General features: G+C 40.9%; 1 protein-coding gene across 1 annotated transcript in view; it reads left to right on the forward strand.

The window, feature by feature from the left end:
• Window positions 1-22,500, forward strand: part of LOC311242891 (soluble guanylate cyclase 88E-like) — a gene marked incomplete at both ends in the record, with an annotated part of 56,416 nt that overhangs the window by 2,905 nt on the left and 31,011 nt on the right. The window contains 8 exons of the mRNA XM_084331955.1: window positions 493-633; window positions 9,034-9,173; window positions 11,486-11,620; window positions 14,964-15,087; window positions 16,469-16,588; window positions 19,608-19,773; window positions 21,291-21,377; window positions 22,055-22,172. Coding sequence (XP_084188081.1) covers window positions 493-633; window positions 9,034-9,173; window positions 11,486-11,620; window positions 14,964-15,087; window positions 16,469-16,588; window positions 19,608-19,773; window positions 21,291-21,377; window positions 22,055-22,172 — 1,031 coding nt within the window. The remainder of the gene's footprint in view (window positions 1-492; window positions 634-9,033; window positions 9,174-11,485; window positions 11,621-14,963; window positions 15,088-16,468; window positions 16,589-19,607; window positions 19,774-21,290; window positions 21,378-22,054; window positions 22,173-22,500) is intronic.

The raw sequence follows: 22,500 nt of genomic DNA on the forward strand, positions 1-22,500 counted from the left end.
ATAAATGCAGCCATTTACCATTTTTCTTCAATTGTTTCTTATCGGGTGCACAGTCCAGACAGTCTCTTATATAGTTACAGAAATAACCGAACACAGAGGTAACCGCGCTTAACGCTGAGGAAGGCTTATAGCCAGAATGCCTAATGCTAATTTCTGCCTGCTCTAAATAAACGTACCTGAAGGACAGTTCTGTGGGTGCTGGTTATTTCTGAAACTATATAAAAGGCATTACAGTTTCTAGCTTTAAGGTTAGAGAGGCTAGGGAAGGAACGTAAGGCATTCAGTCAGTCAGGCAGTGTCATACATCTTAGCCATAGTAAATGTGGTTGTGTGTATGTGCACCTGTTTATCTGTTTATCTCTTATAAAGCTCTTATCCTCTACAGTGGAAACATTCATATAACATTGATATTATTTGTGTGTGAATGGAAATTGTGTATTTGTATGAAAAATGTGTAGCGTGTGTAGGAGTTATTAATGTGCGTGTGTGCAGGTGTACAGTGAAAGTGTAATTCCGCGCATCGCCAAGGCAGCCAGTGGAGTGACGGGTACACCCTACAATGAGCTGATGAACCTGTGGGGCGTGTACTTCCTGGGGTTTGTGGGAAAGTACGGCTACGACAGGATCCTTAAGGTAAGAAAAGACTAAGACTGAAGCCCAACCACGTTGGTGTACGATTCAAGATTTTATAAGATTTGTGCTTTCAGTCCATCCAAAAAGCACTTGCGCCAAGGTTTTTGTTTTTGGAAGGAGACGATGTCAACATTTGTTAGTTAGTGTAAGTCAACGGCATCGTCTCAGAAGAATCCCATTAACCGAGCTGTACTGTATTGTACCCATTCTGCAATCTGTTAATAAAGTTTTCAATCAATCAACCGCGTGCCCTCATTTACTTCCACCAGCATTGATAATACATGCTAATACATTTCTGCTTCCAGTATCTCAAGACAGGAGTCAACATCCTGGTTGGTGTCAAGGAAACTATAAAATAAGTATTGCATCTTCTTCTGATACAATGTACTCGCGTTGTTGTCAAACCATATGTAGTACTCTTGTTAAGAATGGATGTCCAAACAGTCGCTCCAATTCTTATTGACTGAATATTTATTGACAAAATCAATCAATAGTTGTTCTTAAAAACACTTGATGTATCTCAAAAACAATTGCTGTTTACAACAGTTCAAATTCTGAACGGCATCCAAACTTAGTCTAACAAAAATGTCCGCTGATCTTATCAACAAAAGTCTTCCGTGATCACTTCTATGGCAGCGTGAATATGATTCGTCCTTGATCGACGAGGTGTCCAGTCTTGTCTTCTTTCGCCTTTCTCTCTGATCTCTCTTCCAGTGTCTTGTGGCCCTGTATTTATAGCAGGCCTCTGCCCAGGTGATGACCTCACAGATAGTGACATCATAAACAGATTTTCCTCCAATCCCAAACAGCAATTTTTGAGTTTGAAAATGTAGGCGTGGCTTACCACTAACTGCTCGGCTGAATACAGTATTTATTTCCAACTCACTTTAGGGCTAAAATCATTGTTACTATTACATTTACTACACATGATATATGAATATTAAGGTACTTCTCTCAAGGACACACATTTCAACATAACCCATTACTTGTTTGTGCCAGAGTAAACCACAAAGCTTATAGTCCATAAATATTATTTCCATTTCAGTGTATTTATATGGCATTTCATCATTTGACTTATTCAACTTATTTACCTAGATTCATTAAAGTCTTAAACCATGCCTTTCTAAATAATTACCTTTACTTAACACTCCTATTAGCTATTTGAAAGTGATCTTCCCTTAATCCTGTACATTTGGCTATAAACCACTCCAAGTTTAATATCATAATGTTCCCCTTGTTGAACACATCATTTCAGTGATAATTGTACTACTACAGAAGGAAGGGTCATCACGTCAGAATACCAGCGTTCTATGCTCTGCTTGATGCCAGACCTTGGTGCCAGTTCTATTGAAGCCTGTATTAAAATCAATTTCAAATATACCAGCTATCTGAGGAAATATACATCAACCAATATATCAAACGTCACCTTTGACGATGCAACACAGTATAGTTAGTAACAACAAGTATAGCATAGGGACATATATAGACATGTACATAGGATCCAGTGCCTTTAAGTGATCTATTAACATGTCTATTTACCATGTCTATTCTAGTTATCTTTTTATTATTACTATTGTTTTATTGCACAATCGAAGCAGGCATGACCAACCGCATTTCACTGTTTGCCCTGGTAGATATGTGATGAATAAAACTCTTGAATCTTGAAACACAGATGATTCTGAGATCCAAGGTAATAACCTGTTTAAATCATAAACGGCTGATACCATTCAACTCAATGTCGACCGAACTGAAAGTTTCCGCACTTGGCACCAATGTGCGTTCACGTGCTACACAGTGATATATAACGTCCCTTCCTTCTTTTATAGTTTCCTTGGTTGGTGGTTCTTGGATGAATAGGCCTCTTAAAAAGTGGACAAAGAACTCAAGGCCTAGTGTTCTCGTTCCCTCCCTGGGTTAAGTTCTACTCTATTAAACCTCAAGGGGAGATGATTGCTCTGCGTTTGACCCGTGCTAACCACTAAGAGCAGCGGGCTGCCACAGACAGGCTCCAGCTGTAAGGCCGGTACCTTTATCATGGGCAGTGGCAGGAGTGTACAGCAACAGCATGCATGTCTATAATAATGATGTGGGAGAAAACCACAGTGCCCGGAGGAAACCCATGCAGACACAGGGAGAGAAATGCAAACTCCACACAGAAAGGCCATCCGTCAGGATCAGACCCAGGACCTGCCCGCTGTGAGGAAACAGTGGTAACACTGTTAGGAGTGCCGTGTGTTGACAAGGAGCACAAGGCTGTAGACGAGTGTTTAATTTATTGATATATTTTTACTGCTGCTACCTTTTTCTTTTTAAACTTTTAACGTAAGTACTGATTTGATCTATCTATCTATCCTATCTTTTGATGTGCTTCTGTAGCACAGTAGCCCTGCCTGAAGCTTAGTAAGACTAATATCTCCCTTGGCCTGAAGCCTAGTAAGACTGATATCTCCCTTGGCCTGAAGCCTAGTAAGACTGATATCTCCCTTGGCATGAAGCCTAGTAAGACTGATATCTCCCTTGGCCTGAAGCCTAGTAAGACTGATATCTCCCTTGGCCTGAAGCCTAGTAAGACTGATATCTCCCTTGGCCTGAAGCCTAGTGTTACGGTTTGGTAGGTGTGTTGGACCCAGGTGCAGTACAGAACAGATGATGAGAGAGAGACAGATGTTGCTTTTCAAATAAAGCACTACGTCTTTAATTAGAGTAGCTGAATGAACATGCACACGATGGTGATAAACAAAGGGGGAGAAATCTCCATCTCCAAAACATGCCGAATATGATTCACAATACATAGGGTACTCAACACAGTAATCTAGGAAAACAAAGGGGAGAAAGCAAGGTCTCCAAAACACGTTAAATAGTAATTACGTCAAACAACGGTGCTGCATATACACATTTTTTATGTACACAGTTTAGTTTAGTTTATTCGGATCCCCATTAGCCATTGCCACAGGCATAGGCTACTATTACTGGGGTCCACACAAATCAATACAATACAATAAAATCAATACAATACAATTAATACAATACACCTCAATAACACATACAAATATTATATAATAAAATATCTAAGTTCACCAATCACACATACCCATCTCTCAACAACGAAATTCAATAGGCAATCCAAGTGGCACAGCGATTCAAACACATCATGAACAAACAAACTTATCCTCCGTGGCAAGGAGCGATAAGACTAAACATGTAGGTCTATATACTCACGGACAGTTTCAGTGATCAACTGACAGTGTTTGTGTGACACAGGAGAGAATATAAGGAGACATTTAACGAGTCACACTAGTTACCAATTACACCAATGAGTGTAATTAGTAGACAGGGCAGGTAGACAGGGCAATTACCCACCAGGTAATGCTAGAGGTTTGCTCCATGAGGAGAGCGAACCACAAATGTTACAGTAAGTAAGACTAATATCCCCCTTGGCCTGAAGCCTAGTAAGACTAATATCCCCCTTGGCCTGAAGCCTAGTAAGACTAATATCCCCCTTGGCCTGAAGCCTAGTAAGACTAATATCTCCCTTGACCAGGCTCCCTTTGGATGACTGGTAGATGTTTGATTTCATGCAGGGGATCCGGGCTTGTATCCAGGTAGTTTACATTCCATTCTTTTTTTTACACAGTACTGTATATTTGTATGTCTTGTATGTCATAAATATCCTGATGAATTGAAAATGGAGGACCCTGATGTAAACAAGACGAAAGTATTTTTCTGGTCTGCATCCTCGTAGGGCTGAGCCCAAACGTTTGAACGTTCATTACGTTGGCATTCGAATTCTAAATCAACATTTGAATTTTTTATTTTTAATACATTAAATTTAAAAAAAAATTGAAAGATTTCTTTCTATTAATTCTGTTTAAACCAATGGGGTTTTTCTTCACAGTTGCAGATAAAGATCAGGCTACACTAATATTATAGTATTAAAAGAAACTGATGAGTTATATTCATTAAAGAAAGTTGATTTAATTGATTTAGTTGGGCTGGGGCTTCTCCCTGGGCTGGGTCTGGGGCTGGAAAGTTGATTTAATAAAAAAAAAAAAAAAATACTAATTTAATCAGATTAATCACTTTATTCAAATTGAGGATTTAGTTTGAGGATATATATATAAAAAAAAAAAATATATATATATATATATATATATTTTTTTAATTACTACACATTGTCTGCCACGCAGTATGCCCATCCTTATACCCAGTCTGCCAGTGATGTAACCCTATGGAGATGTTTACCTTCTTTGCAGGGCTATAACTTTTTAAATATTATAGCTATATCGACATTACTATGGCCCTTTCAACATCGGGTATCTATCGTTCCGGATGTGGGAACGTTATATTTTTTCATTCATACATTGTTGTGTTAATACCGTCGAGAATATAAGTATGTTTTTAAGGTTTTCTGCAGTAATTCCTAAAAACGCGAGTTATAGGCCCTGACACATATGATAGATTATGGATTGGCGTTTCTTTCCTATACACGCTATATTAAAAAATTCAAATGTATATGATCGGTATACATTATGCTTCATCATGCGTGAAGGAAAGGGGGGGGGGTCGTTTATAATTCCTTGATCGTCAGTAACGGCTATTTAGTATGGGTTGATATGTTGATCAGATGGATTGCCGTGAAATGAATAAACAATCGGGCTGAAAATAACGTTATATTCCTCTTACTGTTCGCCGATGAGACTGGAGGAAAAATATTCCAATTATTTGACCTCGATCTGCTAGATCCATTTCCCGTTTGTATGACGCAATAATAGCCCAAATCATATTGATTATTGCGTTCCGAAAGCGATCCCATGCACTCGAGTGTGTATCTAGACCCACGTTACAAGATATTACTGCCGGAGGAATTTCCTCGATGCACCAAGCGCCACTTCCGGTTTGGCTTGGAGTGTAACTCGCCCGACATCCACCAGGCGGCGGTATTGAGGCGTTGCAATATCAGACAGGGTCCAGCTGCAGTCCCGGAGGGAGGCTGCATGAATTATGAATGCCATGGCGAAAAAATTAAATATTGATCCCAAAAATGAGTTAACTCATTTCTGGCGCACAACGCATGGCGGGCAATAACGAGTATACTCATTTTTGGCGTCCGATGTGTTAAAAACGAAGGTTCGAACGTTCGTTCAAAAAAACCCTGACGAAGTTCGAATCCCAAAAACAGGCTTCGGGGACAGCCTTTGATCCTCGTAGCAGTTGTTTGTATTGAGCCGTACTGTATTGTACCCATTCTGCAATCTGTTAATAAAGTTTTCAATCGGGACTTCCGGTTTGGAGATGTGTGGGTAGTCGACCATTGAAATAGCTCCCGGTCAAACAATATCGAAAGAAGGAAGTAAAACTGTCTAAAACTGTCTAAAACAAAATAAGTCAAATAAGTGGGATCTTTTTCCTCCAGTCTCGTCGGCGAACGGTAAGAGGACGCTGACGCCATTTTCAGCCCAATTGTCTATTCATTTCACAGCAAACCGATCTGATCAATATATCACCCATACTACATAAAGCATTTGACGGTCACAGAATTATAAACGACCCCCCCCCCCCCTTTCATCCGCGCATGATGACGCATAACGTATACGATCATGTACAGTTGAATTTTTTAATATAGCGTGTCTAGGGAATAGACGGCAATCGATAATCTATATTATGCGTTTAGGCCTATAGCTCACGTTCTAGGAATTACTGCAGAAAACGATAAAAACATACTTATATTCTAGAAGGTATTTTTGTATGAATATATGAATGAAAAAGTATAACGTTCCTACATCCTGAACGATAGATAATCGATGTTGAATGGGCCATAGTAATGTCAATTTAGCAATACAATTTAAAAAGTTATAGCCCTGCAAAGAAGGTGAACATCTCCATAGGCTTAGAGTGGTGGCAGACTGGCTATATTGATGGATATAAGTCATGGCAGGGAATGTGTTAAAGGAAGACAGACACATGATAACATAAGGAAGACAGTGCTGGTGGTAGAGGAGATACAAAAGGAAGGAGGAAGTGCAGTATTAGTTAGCCTAGATGCAGAAAAAGCTTTTGACAGTGTAAGCTGGATATTTCTATATAAAGTATTGGAAAAATTTGGATTAGATAAAAACGCTATGAAACCAATTAGGGCATTATATCAAGAGCCGACGGCTAGGATTAAGGTAAATGGTAGTTTGACGGACCGGATTAAACTAGAGAGAGCTACCAGACAGGGTTGTTGTCTTTCACCAACGCTCTTTGATGTATTCATCGAACCACTGGCTCAACTAATTAGACAGACCAAAGACATCAAAGGGGTGGAGATAAGGGGAACAGAACATAAATTGGGACTGTTCGCAGATGACGTGATAGTGTATATGAGACAACCAGACACAAGCTTTCCGACACTGATGGATTTACTGACAGAATATGGATACTACTCAGGATATAGACTCAACGTGACGAAGACACAGACTTTAGCACTGAACTACATGCCAACGATAGAGATCAAAGAAAAATACAAAATTAAATGGGACATGGACAGGATCAAGTACCTAGGGGTGAACATTACAAGAGGGAGGGAGGGGTTATACGATGCAAACTATACACAGATCAATCAGAAAATCAAGAGAGACCTAGAAAGATGGACAGTAATGCCCCTAGATTTCAGCTCAAGGATCGAAATCATTAAGACGAACATATTACCAAGGTTACTATACCTATTTCAGTCTCTACCTATACTAATACCACAAAAACAATTCAGGGAATGGGACAGACAGATATCAAGATTAATTTGGGGGGGGAAAAGGCCAAGGATCAGATATGTGACTCTACAACTACCAAAGGAAAAAGGAGGAATGGCAGTACCCAGTTTAGAAAGCTATTACTATGCAGTACAGCTTAGAACAGTAGCATGCTGGTGCAATGTGAATTATGAAGCCAAATGGAAAGATATAGAAACCAAAAGAGAGGGATTCAAAGTGCAGGCACTGATAGGAGATAGGGAACTGTTCAGAAGACAGGAGCAATTACTAGACCCAATTACCAAATTCACTATAAACATATGGAACACAATAGTAAAGAAATACAAGCTAGAAAAAGAGTCCAAGATACTGAGATGGATAACACACAACAACAAATTCAAACCAGGGATAGAAGAACATGGGTTCAAAAGATGGGAACGGGGGGGGGGGGGGGGGGGGGTAACAGCAATATGTACAATGATAGAAGGAGGGGAGATGCAGACTCTACAAAAATTGAAAGAAAGATTCGGACTAGAGAATAGGGACCACTTTAGATATTTACAGATTAGAGACTACTATAACAAGGAAATAAAGCAAGACAGAGACAAAGAACAGAATGGGGTAATTAAAATAATGGTAAAATCATACGAAGGAACGAAGGGAAGGGTGATATCGGCACTATATCAGGCAATAATGGACAGTAAGGGAAATACAACATTGTATATAAAAGAAAAGTGGGAGAAAGAGTTAGAAATAGAGATAACAGAGGAGGAATGGTATAACACATGTAAGACACAACAATCAACCACAGGATCAAGGATATGGAGGGAGTTTAGGTGGAAAAACATAATTAGATTTTTTATAACACCAGAAATACAGGGCAATTACACACCAGCAATGTTGGAGGGAGTGTGGACAAGAAATAGCGAACCACACTGTGGTCGCTATTCTGGAGATGTCAGAAAATAAGGCACTACTGGGCAGAGATAGGAGAGATAATAAATGAAATAATAGGATACGAAATACCCCAGAAAGGCCAAGTGTTGTATCTGGGGAACCTATCACAGGAAGGAATTCAAGAGGAAGACAAATACTTGATTAAGATACTAATAGTGGCAGCCAAAAAAGCTTTAACTAAACTGTGGTACAGGGTAGAAGTGCCGACGAAGGACCAATGGATAGAGATAGTAGAGGGGATACAGGAAATGGAGAGAATCACACATCTGCTGAGGCTGCAAGAAGAGAAGTTTGAATTGAAATGGGAAAAGTGGGAAGAATATAGGAGAGGCAGGAACGACATCACAGGGGATTGAAAAGGATACAAGGAAATGATGAAAAATATAAATAAAGGATGCAAATATAGAATGGACCGAAGGACCCATGCCACACTTTTTCTTTTCTCATTTTTGTATTTTTGTATATCTGTTTTATTTTTATTTCTTGTTGATGAGTCTTTATAATTTTGTATGTGGAAATGTATGTTGTTGAAAAAATGAAAATAAAAACGTAAGTAAAAAATAAAAATAAAAAAAGGTTTTCAATCAATCAATGCAGTTACGTTCAATCTCCTTTTCGCTGCTCGTCAACAAACGTTCACCTAATAATCTAAACCGATCATGACTGCTTTTTGAGTAACCTGCGTGGACCTTACTACTCCCTCCGTGCCCCTCAGGTGCTGGGACGCCACGTGCGTGACTTTGTCAACGGGCTGGACAACCTGCACGAGTACCTGCGCTTCAGCTACCCCAAGGTGCAGCCTCCTACCTTCTTCTGTCAGGAGGAGTCGGCCACCGGAGTCACCCTCCACTACAGGTCTGGCGGGAGGAGATGGGAGATGATTGAAATTCTTTATTAGGAATAACCCCTTGAGATGAACCAATCTCGTTTTCAAGGAGGTCCCAGATTACAAAAGAATCATATATTTACGACAAGATATTTTACAGACAGTTCAGCCAACATCAATCAGACAAACGAACAAAACAAAGAACTAAAAAAAAAACACAACACAACAGTAACAACTACAATAACTACAACAGTACACATAACACATAATTATTTATCATTGCGTCAATGAACTGTGATAATGATGAATGGTCAAAACATGATGATTAGTCAAAACATGAACAGGTAATCTCAAAGTGAGAGGAAAGAGCAGTTTTAAATAAGTGAAAAGATGTTATTGAACGAACGGATATGAACAGATTGTTCCAGTCAGAAGGAGCCTTAAACTTAAGTGATTTTTTGCCAACTGATGTAGACACAGTTGGAACTTCAAAATAAACCTGGAGGGCGGGGCGGGGCGTTAGGGAAGATGGGTGTGGTATAATATCGGTGTAGTGGTGGGATGAGTACACCGGGGGGGGGGGGGGGGGGGGGTAGGTGTACTGCAGAGTATGGGTATAACCGGCTATTTTAGACCCGCGCCCTCACCAGGACCGATCCCATCCCCCAGCCCTAACCACTCATTACCAGCTAGCATCATCAAATACACTGTTACCTAGCCACTCATTACCAGCTAACATCAACAAATACACTATGTTACCTAGCCACTCATTACCAGCTAACATAAACAAATACACTATGTTACCTAGCCACTCATTACCAGCTATCATCATCAAATACACTATGTTACCTAGCCACTCATTACCAGCTAACATCAACAAATACACTATGTTACCTAGCCACTCATTACCAGCTAATATCAACAAATACACTATGTTACCTAGCCACTCATTACCAGCTAATATCAACAAATACACTGTTACCTAGCCACTCATTACCAGCTAACATCAACAAATACACTATGTTACCTGCACTCATTACCAGCTAATATCAACAAATACACTATGTTACCTAGCCACTCATTACCAGCTAACATCAACAAATACACTGTTACCTAGCCACTCATTACCAGCTGAGCTAATATCAACAAATACACTGTTACCTAGCCACTCATTACCAGCTAATATCAACAAATACACTGTTACCTAGCCACTCATTACCAGCTGAGCTAATGTCAACAAATACACTATGTTACCTAACCACTCATTACCAGCTAACGTCAACAAATCAGAAGAATCAGAATCAGAAAGGTCTTGGTACTATGGTACCTAACCCACCCTTTTTATTTCTGTTCTCTCAGAAAGCCAGAGTTACAATAGCCTACAATAACACTGTTTTATTTGAAATACATATTTTACGTTTCACATAAATGATTCTTTTTGGCTTGATGCCTGGGGCCCTCTAGGTGGATGGCCTGATTTATGGGGCCCTCTAGGCGGTTGGCGCCCAAGGCGACTGTCTATGTGGTTTATGCCCAGGGCTGGTCCTGTACATGTACAGCATGGGTGCTTACGTGCTCAGTCACTGAATGGACACTGTGGTCAGGGCTCCTCGGTCGGGTTAAAGGGATCGTTTTCATTTTTTGGACATGAAGTGAAATACTTGCCAGTAGAGTAATCGATGCATAGCCGCGACCGAACCGAATCGCGCAGCTTCAGACAGACACGCGCACATGGGGACCATTAACAGAAGTATCTGAAGCTACACCACAGCATGCAGTCGAAAGGTTTAACCAACAAGAAGAGTACAACCGCACTCACGTATTTTCCCACGTTGGATTCCTTTCAACTCGAAAAATGTTAAACTATTGTGTCTCTTGTGAAGAATGCAAGTGAATTACGACACACCGGGGGCCTGTTCACACGTAACCGCGCTGCCCAGAGAGGAGAGGAGAATCAAGCGCCTGGTTCTTCCGTCATGACTGTGGTCGTGCTCTGGATGGTTAGAAGTCTTTGTTTGCGTGTCGTGGCTGTGGCTTCAGATACTTGTGTTTACTGTGCCCGCGTGCTGCCCCGCCTGGAGCCGCCCGGCTCGCTCAGAACACGGCCAGAACCCCGACCACAGGACGCCACAAGTCAGCGAACGGCCACGCAGTCCATCACTCTACTCGCACAGCACTTGATGTGGAAAGAAATCCAAACTATCCCCTTAAGGGAGAAAAGATCCGATTCCTGTGATTCCTTTTTTTTTTTTGGCTGTCTACTCGTTCCTGTCGGTACAAAGGCTTTTTGAAAGAAGGGAACCATTGTGTTAATTTGTCTCCCTTCCTCTCCGTGCTGCAGGAGTAAGCGTAAAGGCTACCTGCACTACGCCATGGGCCAGCTGAGGCAGATGGGGAAGCAGTTCTACGACACCGACATCCACGTCGAGGTTCTGTCTGAGCAGCTGGTGGGAGACTACTCTCACGTCACCATGAGGTCAAGATGCTGCACGCGCACAGACACACACACACACACGCACGCATGCACGCACGCACACACGCACACACGCACAGACACACACACACACACACACGCACACACAGACACACACACGCACACGCACACACACACACACACACACACGTACACACACACACGCACAGACACACACAGACACACACACACACACACACACACACACACACGAGCACACACACACGCACACACACGCACGCACAGACACACACACAGACAGACAGACAGACAGACAGACAGACAGACAGACAGACAGACAGACAGACAGACAGACAGACAGACAGACAGACAGACAGACAGACAGACACATTTGAAATGTTTATTTATGTCCACTTCCATGAACAGAAGTACAAGGAAGCCTCATACAAAGGACATAAACACTGCCAGTGCACTCAGAAAGTATGAAAGAACAACCAGTTACAAAGTGCATGGACGACAGAACGCTGTTACATACAGTATGGCTGAACTACTTGTCACACACACACACACGCACTACACACACACACACACACGCACACACACACTTGTGCGTAGTTTCCACAATAACTCACATATGTTATTATGTTATGTTACGCATGCACACACACATACACACACACACATGCACACACACAGACAGACACGTATACACACACACTTGTGCACATATGTACACACACACACACACACACACACACACACACACACACACACACACACGCATGCACACACACGCGCACACACACACACACACACACACACACACACACACACACACACACACACACACACACACACACACACACACACATTGTTTATATAATACAATAATTTAATTCGGAATGTAAGATTTATACCTAACATTCCAATGGGAAACATTTCCACATAACATTTAAAATATCAGCAGAAAGTTAAGATGAATTATGAATGTCAATAAATCACCTGGCTCCACTACTGAATGGGCCTCCTCTGTCAAGCAAAATAGACATACAGAAAGGTTACCCTACCAAACTCATTTCCACTTGAAATTAGATTATGACAAGCACTTGGAAACTGCTGACATGCATATTCTCGTAATAATGGCTAATGCATAATGTATAATGTATAATGTCTAAACATATCTGTAGACATAATGTATAATGCATTATGTCACACAGTATTTGATCAACTTTTAAAGGAACATGCCAAGATTATGGGAAATGTGCTTACTGTGATTGATTGATTGAACATTTTATTAACAGATTGCAGAATGGGTACAATACAGTAGGGCTCTGTCTTCTCCAGAGTCAGACAGGTAAATTACTGCATTTATATAGCGCTTTTATCCAAAGTGCTTTACAATTTGTTCCTCACATTTTACCCATTCACTCACGCATTCACACACCGACGGCGGAGGTAACCATGCAAAGTGCCAACCTGCACATCGGGAGCAATTAGGGGTTAAGTGTCTTGCTCAAGGACACTTCGACGCCACACACTGCCCGGGAGGAGCGGGAATCGAACCCGGAACCTCCGGATTACCAGACGACTGTTCAACCTCCCGAACCACTGTTGCCACACAGATCGATTTTTCTCCCATTCCAATGTTAGTCGTTATGCCAATTCCCAATCCCCTTCCTGGTCGTTGCGCACTCTACCCCCTACCGTCGGTCCGGGAGGGCGCAGACTATCACATGCTTCCTCCGATACATGTGTACCCAGCCCACCGCTTATTTTCACCTGGCAGCGCGGACTCTCACTGGGAGAGTGTAATGTGTGGAAGGTCACACTACCTCTCTTAGATCCTTCCCTTGCTGTGCAGGCGCCCCGACCGAACAGTAGGAGTCGCTGTTTACAACGACCAGGACCCACCCTCGCCGGGTTTCCCACCCGCTAACACTGCCAATTGTGTCAGTATGGACGGTCGGCCAACCCGGAAGCACCACAGCTGGATTCGATCCCACTGTCTCTGTGGTGGTAGACAGACGCTTAGTCCGCTGCACTACCCGGCCGCCCACAGATCAACTTTTAAAGGAACATGCCAACATTATGGGACATTTGCTTACCTTCTTCTCCAGTCAGACAAGAAGATACCAATTTCCTTTGTGTGCGTTCAGTAGAAAACAATCAAAACACTGCAAAATGAATTGAAGTGGATGAGAAGCAGCTAGCCTAGCAGGCGCCTCCAAAATTGGCGATTTTAGTTTTCGTTTTTGAGGACTGCATACTTTTTTGCAAACGAAAACAACATACTTTATACTTATAGCACATGCATGAGCCTGGTCTCTTGAAAGATGAGATTCTGAAGTTTCTGATTCCAGAAAGAGAATGCACTTTTAGTGCTAATGTAATAGAGTAACATAGGTCTGAACATGAGTTGTAGAAAAACGTATTACTCAAGTTTTTCTGTAGTAGTTAGTAGTATTTCCCAGAAGGTGGTATGGCTTAAAGAAACTCCCGAGGTCCATAGCATGAAGCCTTATGTAGTACATGTCCAAATTTCATAAATATCCATTCAGAAATGAGTGATTAGGAGTGATTCTGGTAAACTGTGTACTCAGTTTTCTCATAGACTTCAATTAATTCGGCTGTTTTTCTCTTCCTGTTTTCGTGTTTTTATTTTTTATTTAAATTTTTTATTTAGATCCCCATGTGGTGTATCATTGGAAAGCCACACTCATTGGCTACAACCCTCCACAATCTTTTTCGAGATTGGATCTAGATTGACGGAACTACTGCAGCCTGAGTCGGAGTGGTATTTTGCGCAATACCGTGTACTTTGCACAAGCCTCAAATACCGGCATGTAACTCGAGAACCGCTGAGCGGACTTTGTCGGATATTGTCGCTATCGACAGGCAACAAATAAGCCTTCAATTCGATATATATATTGTATTACAAAATATGCACACCCGAGCCACTAGGGGTCGCCAAAGTGGCGGTTGCAAAAGGTCCGAAAAACTTCCCATATGTGGGACGTTGCAGCTTCTCCGGGAGAGGTGTTAGTTGGCCAACGCCTGGGCTAGCCGCTTCTCATCCGCTTCCATTCATCAAGCTAAGCTTTCTACTGAACGCACACGGAGGAACCTGGTATCCTCTCGTCTGACTCTGGAGAAGACAGTAAGCACATTTCCGATAATGTTGGCATGTTCCTTTAAAAGTTGATCAAATACTGTGCAACATTATGCATTATACATTATGTCTATAGATATGTTTATACATTATGCATTAGCCATTATACGAGAATATGCATGTCAGCTGTTTCCACGTACTTGTCATAATCTAATAAGTGTTCCTTTAAACATTTGACCCATTCGTAAATATTGATGAACATCCAAATCTGTGCAGACTGAACTTCGACAACTCCGCCTACCGTTACATCATGAAGGAGGACGAGGAGGAGCAGGAGATTCTTCCCATCACCTCAGACTTCTTCTTTGAAGTCTTCCCCTTCAACGTCGTCTTCAGACAGGTGATGTATCACACGTCGCCGCTAAGGTCCCATTGTTGACGACTCCCTCTCGGCAGAATGGGGGTGTAACGAAGGTTATCCTATGCCTTGAAAATAGCACTTTAAATTACCCGGATAGCAAAGTGACATTGACTCGATCAGAATCATCGTTGTGGTCGAGGTTAAAAATTCTACTTTGAATCAACATTGAACCAATGTTGAATTCATGTTGACAACTGATGGCCTTTTTTTGGGGAGGGGGGGGGGGGGGGGGTTGGAAAAATAACACTGAGTCAACACCGACGACTAAATCTCAGCTAAATCCCAACGTCGATTCAATGTCATTTACGTTGACGCTTCGAGACTGATCCAACGTTGTCTTGTGGAAGAATATAACGGATCAGTGAATGTACTTAGTCAAATATAGACTTGTTTAACCCTCCAGTCACCCTTGTCGCAATTCTCTGCAAATAGCCTTTTTTCACGTGTGTTTGTGGATAGCGTTGGCTATATTTTATGTATATGCCAGGAAAGTAGCTCAGTATCACATCTTTGACTCACATTACAATAGTTTTTTTTCCAAAAATCACTATTACGCACACTGCATAAATGTGTCACCCTAGTCGCAGAAATGAACAGTCAGGGACTCCCATGTTAAACAAATTTTTTGAATACACAGCCTGTGCAGTTTAAAATTAGAATGATTCATAAGTAACATGATAAAAGGATGGATGAGGCCTCCAAGAGGTAGTTTGTGCATTTATTCATTTTCAGGATTTTAACCATTATTCTTTTTAGGGTTAGGGTTAGGGTTAGGGTTAGGGTTACCCTAACCCTAACCCTAACCCCCTAACCCTAATTTAAAAAAATTGTTAAAATCCTGAACATTTATAAATATTCTATATGTATGGTGAGGACTGAAGTTAATAATGATATTCATGAATTTTCTTTTTAACAATACATGAAAAAGATATGTTTTATTGAGATCGCCGTTTTCGGCAAAGGGCTAAAGGTGTGATTTTTTTTAAAGGTTGACTCGAGGGTTAAACACAGGTTTATTATCAACGAAGACAATGGCCTACGTCCCCAGGAGAGCTCCAGAGTCCAGTCAGACGTAGCTCTTTATAGTAAAGAGAGAAGGGTATTCTGGGTAGAATGGCCCAGGTACAGGATTGGAGGGGGCCAGGGTGAGTTAGAAAGGGGGGTATCAGGTGAGAGGGAGACGAAATAAGGAGGGGGTGAGTTAGGAGGAGGAGGAGGGGGGAGAACATGGGTTGGGGGCTGGATGGGGCTGAAGGTGTGAGACGTCTGTCTCTCGGGATGGGAGAGGGTCCGTGAGGGGGGGGGGTCATTATCTTACAGTCTCTACGTAACGAAGGATGAATGTTTGATGACTCACCAGGACATGGTGGTGCACAACGTGGGTTCGGGCCTGGCCACGGTCTTTCCCGACCTGGACGGGAAGAAGATCAACGACGCCTTTCTGCTGGCTCGCCCCCTGGTGGAATTCACCTGGAACATGGTGAGCCTTCACACTATACGCCTGACCCTCCATACAGGACTTCACGTAATAGAGATTCACGTCATCATCTGTCCTTAAAACTAAGTTCAAGGGCGGCTGGGTAGCGCAGTGGACTAAGCACTCGCCTACCACCGCAGAGACTCTGGGATCGAATCCAGCTGTCAGCGGTACCTCCGGCTTGGTCAGTCGTCCCTACTAACACAATTGGCAGTGTTAGCGGGTGGGAAACCGGTGGGGTATGTGTCCTTCCTGGTCGTTGTAAACTGCGACTCCTACTGGTCGGTCGGGGCGCCTGTTCAGCAGGGAGGGGATCTGGGGGGGAAAGTGTGAAACTCCGCACGCGTCCGTTCCCCCAGTGAAACTCCTCGCTGTCAGGTGAAAAGAGAGAAGTGGCTGGTGACTCCACATGTATCGGAGGAGGCATGTGGTAGTTCTACACCCTCCTCGCAATGACCAGGAAGGGAATTGGCATAACGACTAAATTGGGATGGGTGAAAAATACAGAAAGCGCCACCAAAAAAAAAAGAAAAAAAAAGTTTAATTCAGGATGCATTCGATTCGATTAAAATGTATTGTCATTATACAGCACAAGTACAGTACATCAAAAATAGGTTTGGCATCCAACTAGAGTGCAAATGTAACAGTAAAGTGCAATAGTAATATACAATGTACAGGTGATTAAACTGGGTATAGAATATATAAATTAGTACTACTGAGTATAGTGCTAATCAGATGTATGTACAGAGTTGTAATATTAATATGTACAGTGATGCAGGTATAAAGACAATATGGTAGTAAGTCATAATGGCCAGCAGCGTAACTAGCAAGAGTATAAGTGATATGTACAGATATAGATATATGGGTTATATGCAGGTGTATAAGTAGGTATATAGAAGTATTATATGTATATTCAGACAGATATGGATACACATATATATGTGGTAAATATAAATATATAAATGTATATACATTATATACAGCACTATTGTACATGTTATCATACAGAATTATATGGGTCGTTTCCTATTCGTTACTATCTATCTATTAATGTATCATGTTTGTGAGATAACAGTGTCATAATTACACCGTCATCAGTCAGTAATAATAATAATAATAATAATAAACTTTATTTGTATAGCACCTTTCATACAGAAACTGTAAGTGCTGCACAACAGAAAAAAGACAGGCATAAAATGAGCACATAAAGTGCAGACATATAAAATCTAAGGCTCTCAAAGTTAACAATTCTTTTAACGCCACTATTTATTTTTTAAGGCACGATTAACGTTTTTTATTTTTATTATATATTCTTTCACATCTGTTCTTTCCTTAAAGTGACCTCTCGATCAGTGGTTAGGAGAGATGGTCTAGCGACGCTCCAGAATATGCATTTTCACATTTCTGGTTTATGCACTGGATAAACCTTGTCACCCACCAAAACAGGGTTTTAGTACATTGTCTATTGAAAACTGACAATGTTCATGTTTTAAAATGTACAATATATCCCATATGAATAGGTGTGCCAACCTTATTTAATTGGTTCTCTGGGGAATTTCGTTATGTTCGTTTGATATATATATTTTTTTGTGTCTTGTCTTGTCTATGTATATAATGTCATGTATAAGTATTATGAGTAGATGTGTATGTGTATATATATATATATATATATACATGTAACGGTTGTGACAACATCACCTCAAACTTCGATGCCCCGAGTGTGAGTCGAACCCCGGTCTCCCACACCGCAGGCAGCAACACAGACCGCTATACCAAGAGGTGAATCCACTTCTAAGTAATGGGTTTATGCGTCTTTTGAGGATGTGAGAGTGAGTTTAACCCATAGCTACTCACCCCAGCCCTATATATATATTGTTTTGTTCTGTTATATTCACATGTTTTTTTCTTGTATACCGTTTTGTTTTGTATCATACAATACAAATAAATATACAAATTTAAGAAATAGAATGTTCAGTTCTCAAAGTGTTAAGCACGCCAGTGTGATCGCAAACCTACAACGTTTTTCAAATTCCTCATCCTAATTCCCCTAATTACCATTCAAATTCATACAAAGGTGGGGTCACAGTGTGCACAGCTCCCCCTACAGCACAAAGCGTGTTATGACACTATTATTTCACAATCTCCTGTATGATGGAGGAGAAGGAGTAGTAGAGAACGAGGCTGGACACCTGAGGGATATGATATGATTAACGGAGTCCTGTACCCTCTGTGTAGTCAGACACTCCATCTACAGCATGGCTTTCAAATGGTTGGACTGTTATGTTGGACTGTTATGTTGAATGTCCCGTGATTAAGACGGGGAGGACGCGACCCTCTCTGCGCCGCCACTGTGCCTCAAATAGATTCGCTATCAGCTCTATCTTCAATCTTTCAAAATGTTCAGTTGCTATCGCTATCAGCTCTATCTGTAATCTTTCAAAATGTTCAGTTGCTATTGCATGCACTCATCTGTGTTTCACTACACACATGAGTGCATGCTTACCAACTGTCAGTCTGCAACACTACTATCACCGACATCTAAGAAGGGAGATCCCCCCTTGAATGGCCCTTCTAAGGTTTCTCTCCTCCACACTGCCTGTGGAGAATTTGTTCCTATTGTTAGGTTTTAGTGAGTTTTTCCTTACCTTCGCGTGGGGTATGTCTGGGAGTGCTTGCATTCTTTCATCTATTTGCATTTATTTTAAATTTGTTGGACCTTATGGTGTCCTTGTTCTATTCTTAACCTATTGTTATGTTTTCTTCTTGACTTGTTTAAAGAAGACTTGTACGGCCCATGGGGACATTGACGTGTGTTGTTGGGCCTTATAAATACATTTGATTTGATTTGATTTGATTTATCAATATGCATTATAAGTATAGTTTTGCACTGCAATTCGGTTTTCTTGATTGTAAACGGCGGAGATGATCCGTGTTACACAGGTTCTTAGAACGAGGGCCCCTTTAGTCACTTACCTGCTCGTACATACAATGATGTTGTTGCCTTTGTGAATCCATAACCCAGATCATCTCCCACCCCAACAACCTGTTTGAGATCATGTCCAAAGAGCCAGTGAAGAGAGAGAGGAACCTGCACAACCGAGCCCAGAGTAAGAGTGGGATGCAGGGGTGTGTGTCCGGTGGCGCTGGGCCCGACCAGACGCACAAGTGTCTGCTGGCGCTGAGGCGAGGTGTGACGGGCCCCAATAAAATTCTGCTCACATAGGCCTCGGCCGGGTCTTTGGTCAACTCTTTTTCAGTCCAATCAGTCAAGACGTATTTCATTATAATAATAATAATAATAATAATAATAATAATAATAATAATAATAATAATAATAATAATAATAATAATAATAATAATAATAATAATAATAATAAATAATAATAATAATAATAAATAATAATAATAATAATAATAATAATAATAATAATAATAATAATAAACTGTATTTGTATAGCACCTTTCATACAAGAATTGCAGCTCAAAGTGCTTCACAGTAGCACAAAAAAGACGGGGCATAAAATGAGCACACAATTGGCAGATCAAGAGCAATGCAAGTGCAGACATAAAATATGTATACAAATAAAAAGTATAAAAAAACGAGCATCAAAATAGAACATTAAATCACGTCGTTTTCACATTAGGAGCTAACATCCCAATAGGCCGCTTTGTTTACGGTTTGATCATCTAGAAATTCATAAACGACAACAATATGAACAAGACAGAGACGCTGGAAAAAAAGAGTACAAAAAAGAAAGACAAAAAACTAACTAACAGCTGCCTCACATGTCATGTGTGATCTATCTATAGTCTCTCCTCTATGTACTACTCCACAAATATGTATTCCAGATTTTCCTCAAACTTATCAGAGGATCGCCGCGACTGTGTGTCTCAATTTCTCAAGTTTAAGATTCTGCATCACTTCTCTGAGCCACTGAGTCGAGCTTGGTGGATTACAGAGACTTCCAGTGAAGAGGGCTCAGTCTCGGCAATGTAACTTTTGTTATCTGGAGTTTAATTCCATTTAATTCGAGAAAGATTCTTGTTGTTTTCCCCTCCTATGCCAAAGAAATAGCTACCATAGTGAATACTACAGTCATAGTGAATTACAATATCAGTTCTACTTCCTTTAATAATAAAATGTGGGAGGAAGAGTTTTGGCCTCAAAGGCACTGGGGAGATTCATTTAGAAGTTTTACAATTAATACAAAATAAATTACTTTACTTATTAATAAGATTCAAATACCTTATACATTTTCAATAGTATTAGTCGCTTAGCCCAGGGGTTCTCAAACGTTTATACCGCGACCCCATTTTATTTAGGATTTCTTTTGGCGGACCCCACACTTAATGTATCGCGTAATTTGAACGTGGAATTAAGGAATATCAAAATAAAAGCACACGTTGAACTTGATCATGCATATTTATTATAAAATGTCATCACAGCACTATGTTATCAATACACATTTATAAAACGAGGCATATTTAGCCTAAATATGTTATACATAAAAAATATTCAAAATGTAAATATATTTTTATTTTCTTACTTGCCAATGACCCCACTGTCACCTACCCATGACCCCACTTTGGGTCGCAACCCGTAGTTTGAGAACCGCGGGCTTAGCCCATTCAACATCTTTTTTTTTACAGTTGAATTATTTTATTACTCAAGAAGAATTATGTTTTACCCTCCTTGTTATTAAAGATTCTGACTATGAAAATGGCAACCGTTCTGCTGATGTAGACGTGGAGCTCATGGCGTTCCAGTCGATCATTGAGGACGACTACAAAGGTTGTTGTTCCGACACTAAAGTGCCAATTATTCATATTATTATATAATTATTGTAATTCGTTATAGTTATAATTAGGGATGTTCGATATTGGCCTTTTTACCGATATCCGATATACCGATATTGTCCAACTCTTAATTTCCGATACCGATATCAACCGATACCGATATATGCAGGGCCCCCCCCCCCCCCCCCCCAAAAAAAGGTAATTAACATTACATATCTCTTGTTGTGGAATTAACACAACATTATGCATACTTTTGACAATAAATAAACTAAGAATTTGTTCTTACTTGCTTGCCTGGGTAAATAAAGGTTCTAGAAATGTAAAAAAAAATATATATATATATTTTTTTGAAAACCGATACCGATGTTTTCCGATATTACATTTTAATGCCAATATCGGTCGATAATATCAGACATCCCGAGTTATAATTATACTTAATTATACATATTCATTATAATTATTAATGATGATTTATTAGTTATTGTTATTATTAATTATTATTCTCAGACACTGACCTAATCAAACACCAACACTGACAAAATACTACAGACACACGAGGGACACTGGGTCGGTCAGTACGTGTCCCATTGACATCATGTACTGTGAGACCTGAGGTCCTCTGTGTTGGTGTTGATACGAGCTGTGCTCCCCCCCCCCCCCCCCCTCTCTCAGACGGCAACAGTGCTAACGCTATGGAGAGCTGGGGCGACGGAAGCCGCTGTCTGAAGCTCAAGGGACAGATGAGATACATGCCTGAGTGGGAGTCCATTATCTTCATTGGGACCCCTGTGTAAGACACACACACACACATTTTAAATGCTTTATTTATGTCCAAAAGTACATTATATTAAAGGAACACGCCAACATTTGGGGAAATTAGCTTACCGTCTTCTCCAGAGAGAGACAATTAAGATAGATACCAGTTTCCTCTCTGTGCGTTCAGTAGAAAGCTATCTGGCTGCACGTTAGCCTAGCTTAGCACAATGAATGGAAGCGGACAGTGCCGGTTAGCCTTCGGGAGAGGTGTTGGTTGGACGATGCCTAGGCTAACCGGCACTGTCCGCTTCCATTCATTGTGCTAAGCTAGGCTAACGTGTTCCTTTTAGGGACATAAACAC

The sequence above is a fragment of the Notolepis coatsorum genome (genome assembly GCF_963971535.1).
Source record: "Notolepis coatsorum genome assembly, chromosome: 16".
Classification (NCBI taxonomy): domain Eukaryota; kingdom Metazoa; phylum Chordata; class Actinopteri; order Aulopiformes; family Paralepididae; genus Notolepis; species Notolepis coatsorum.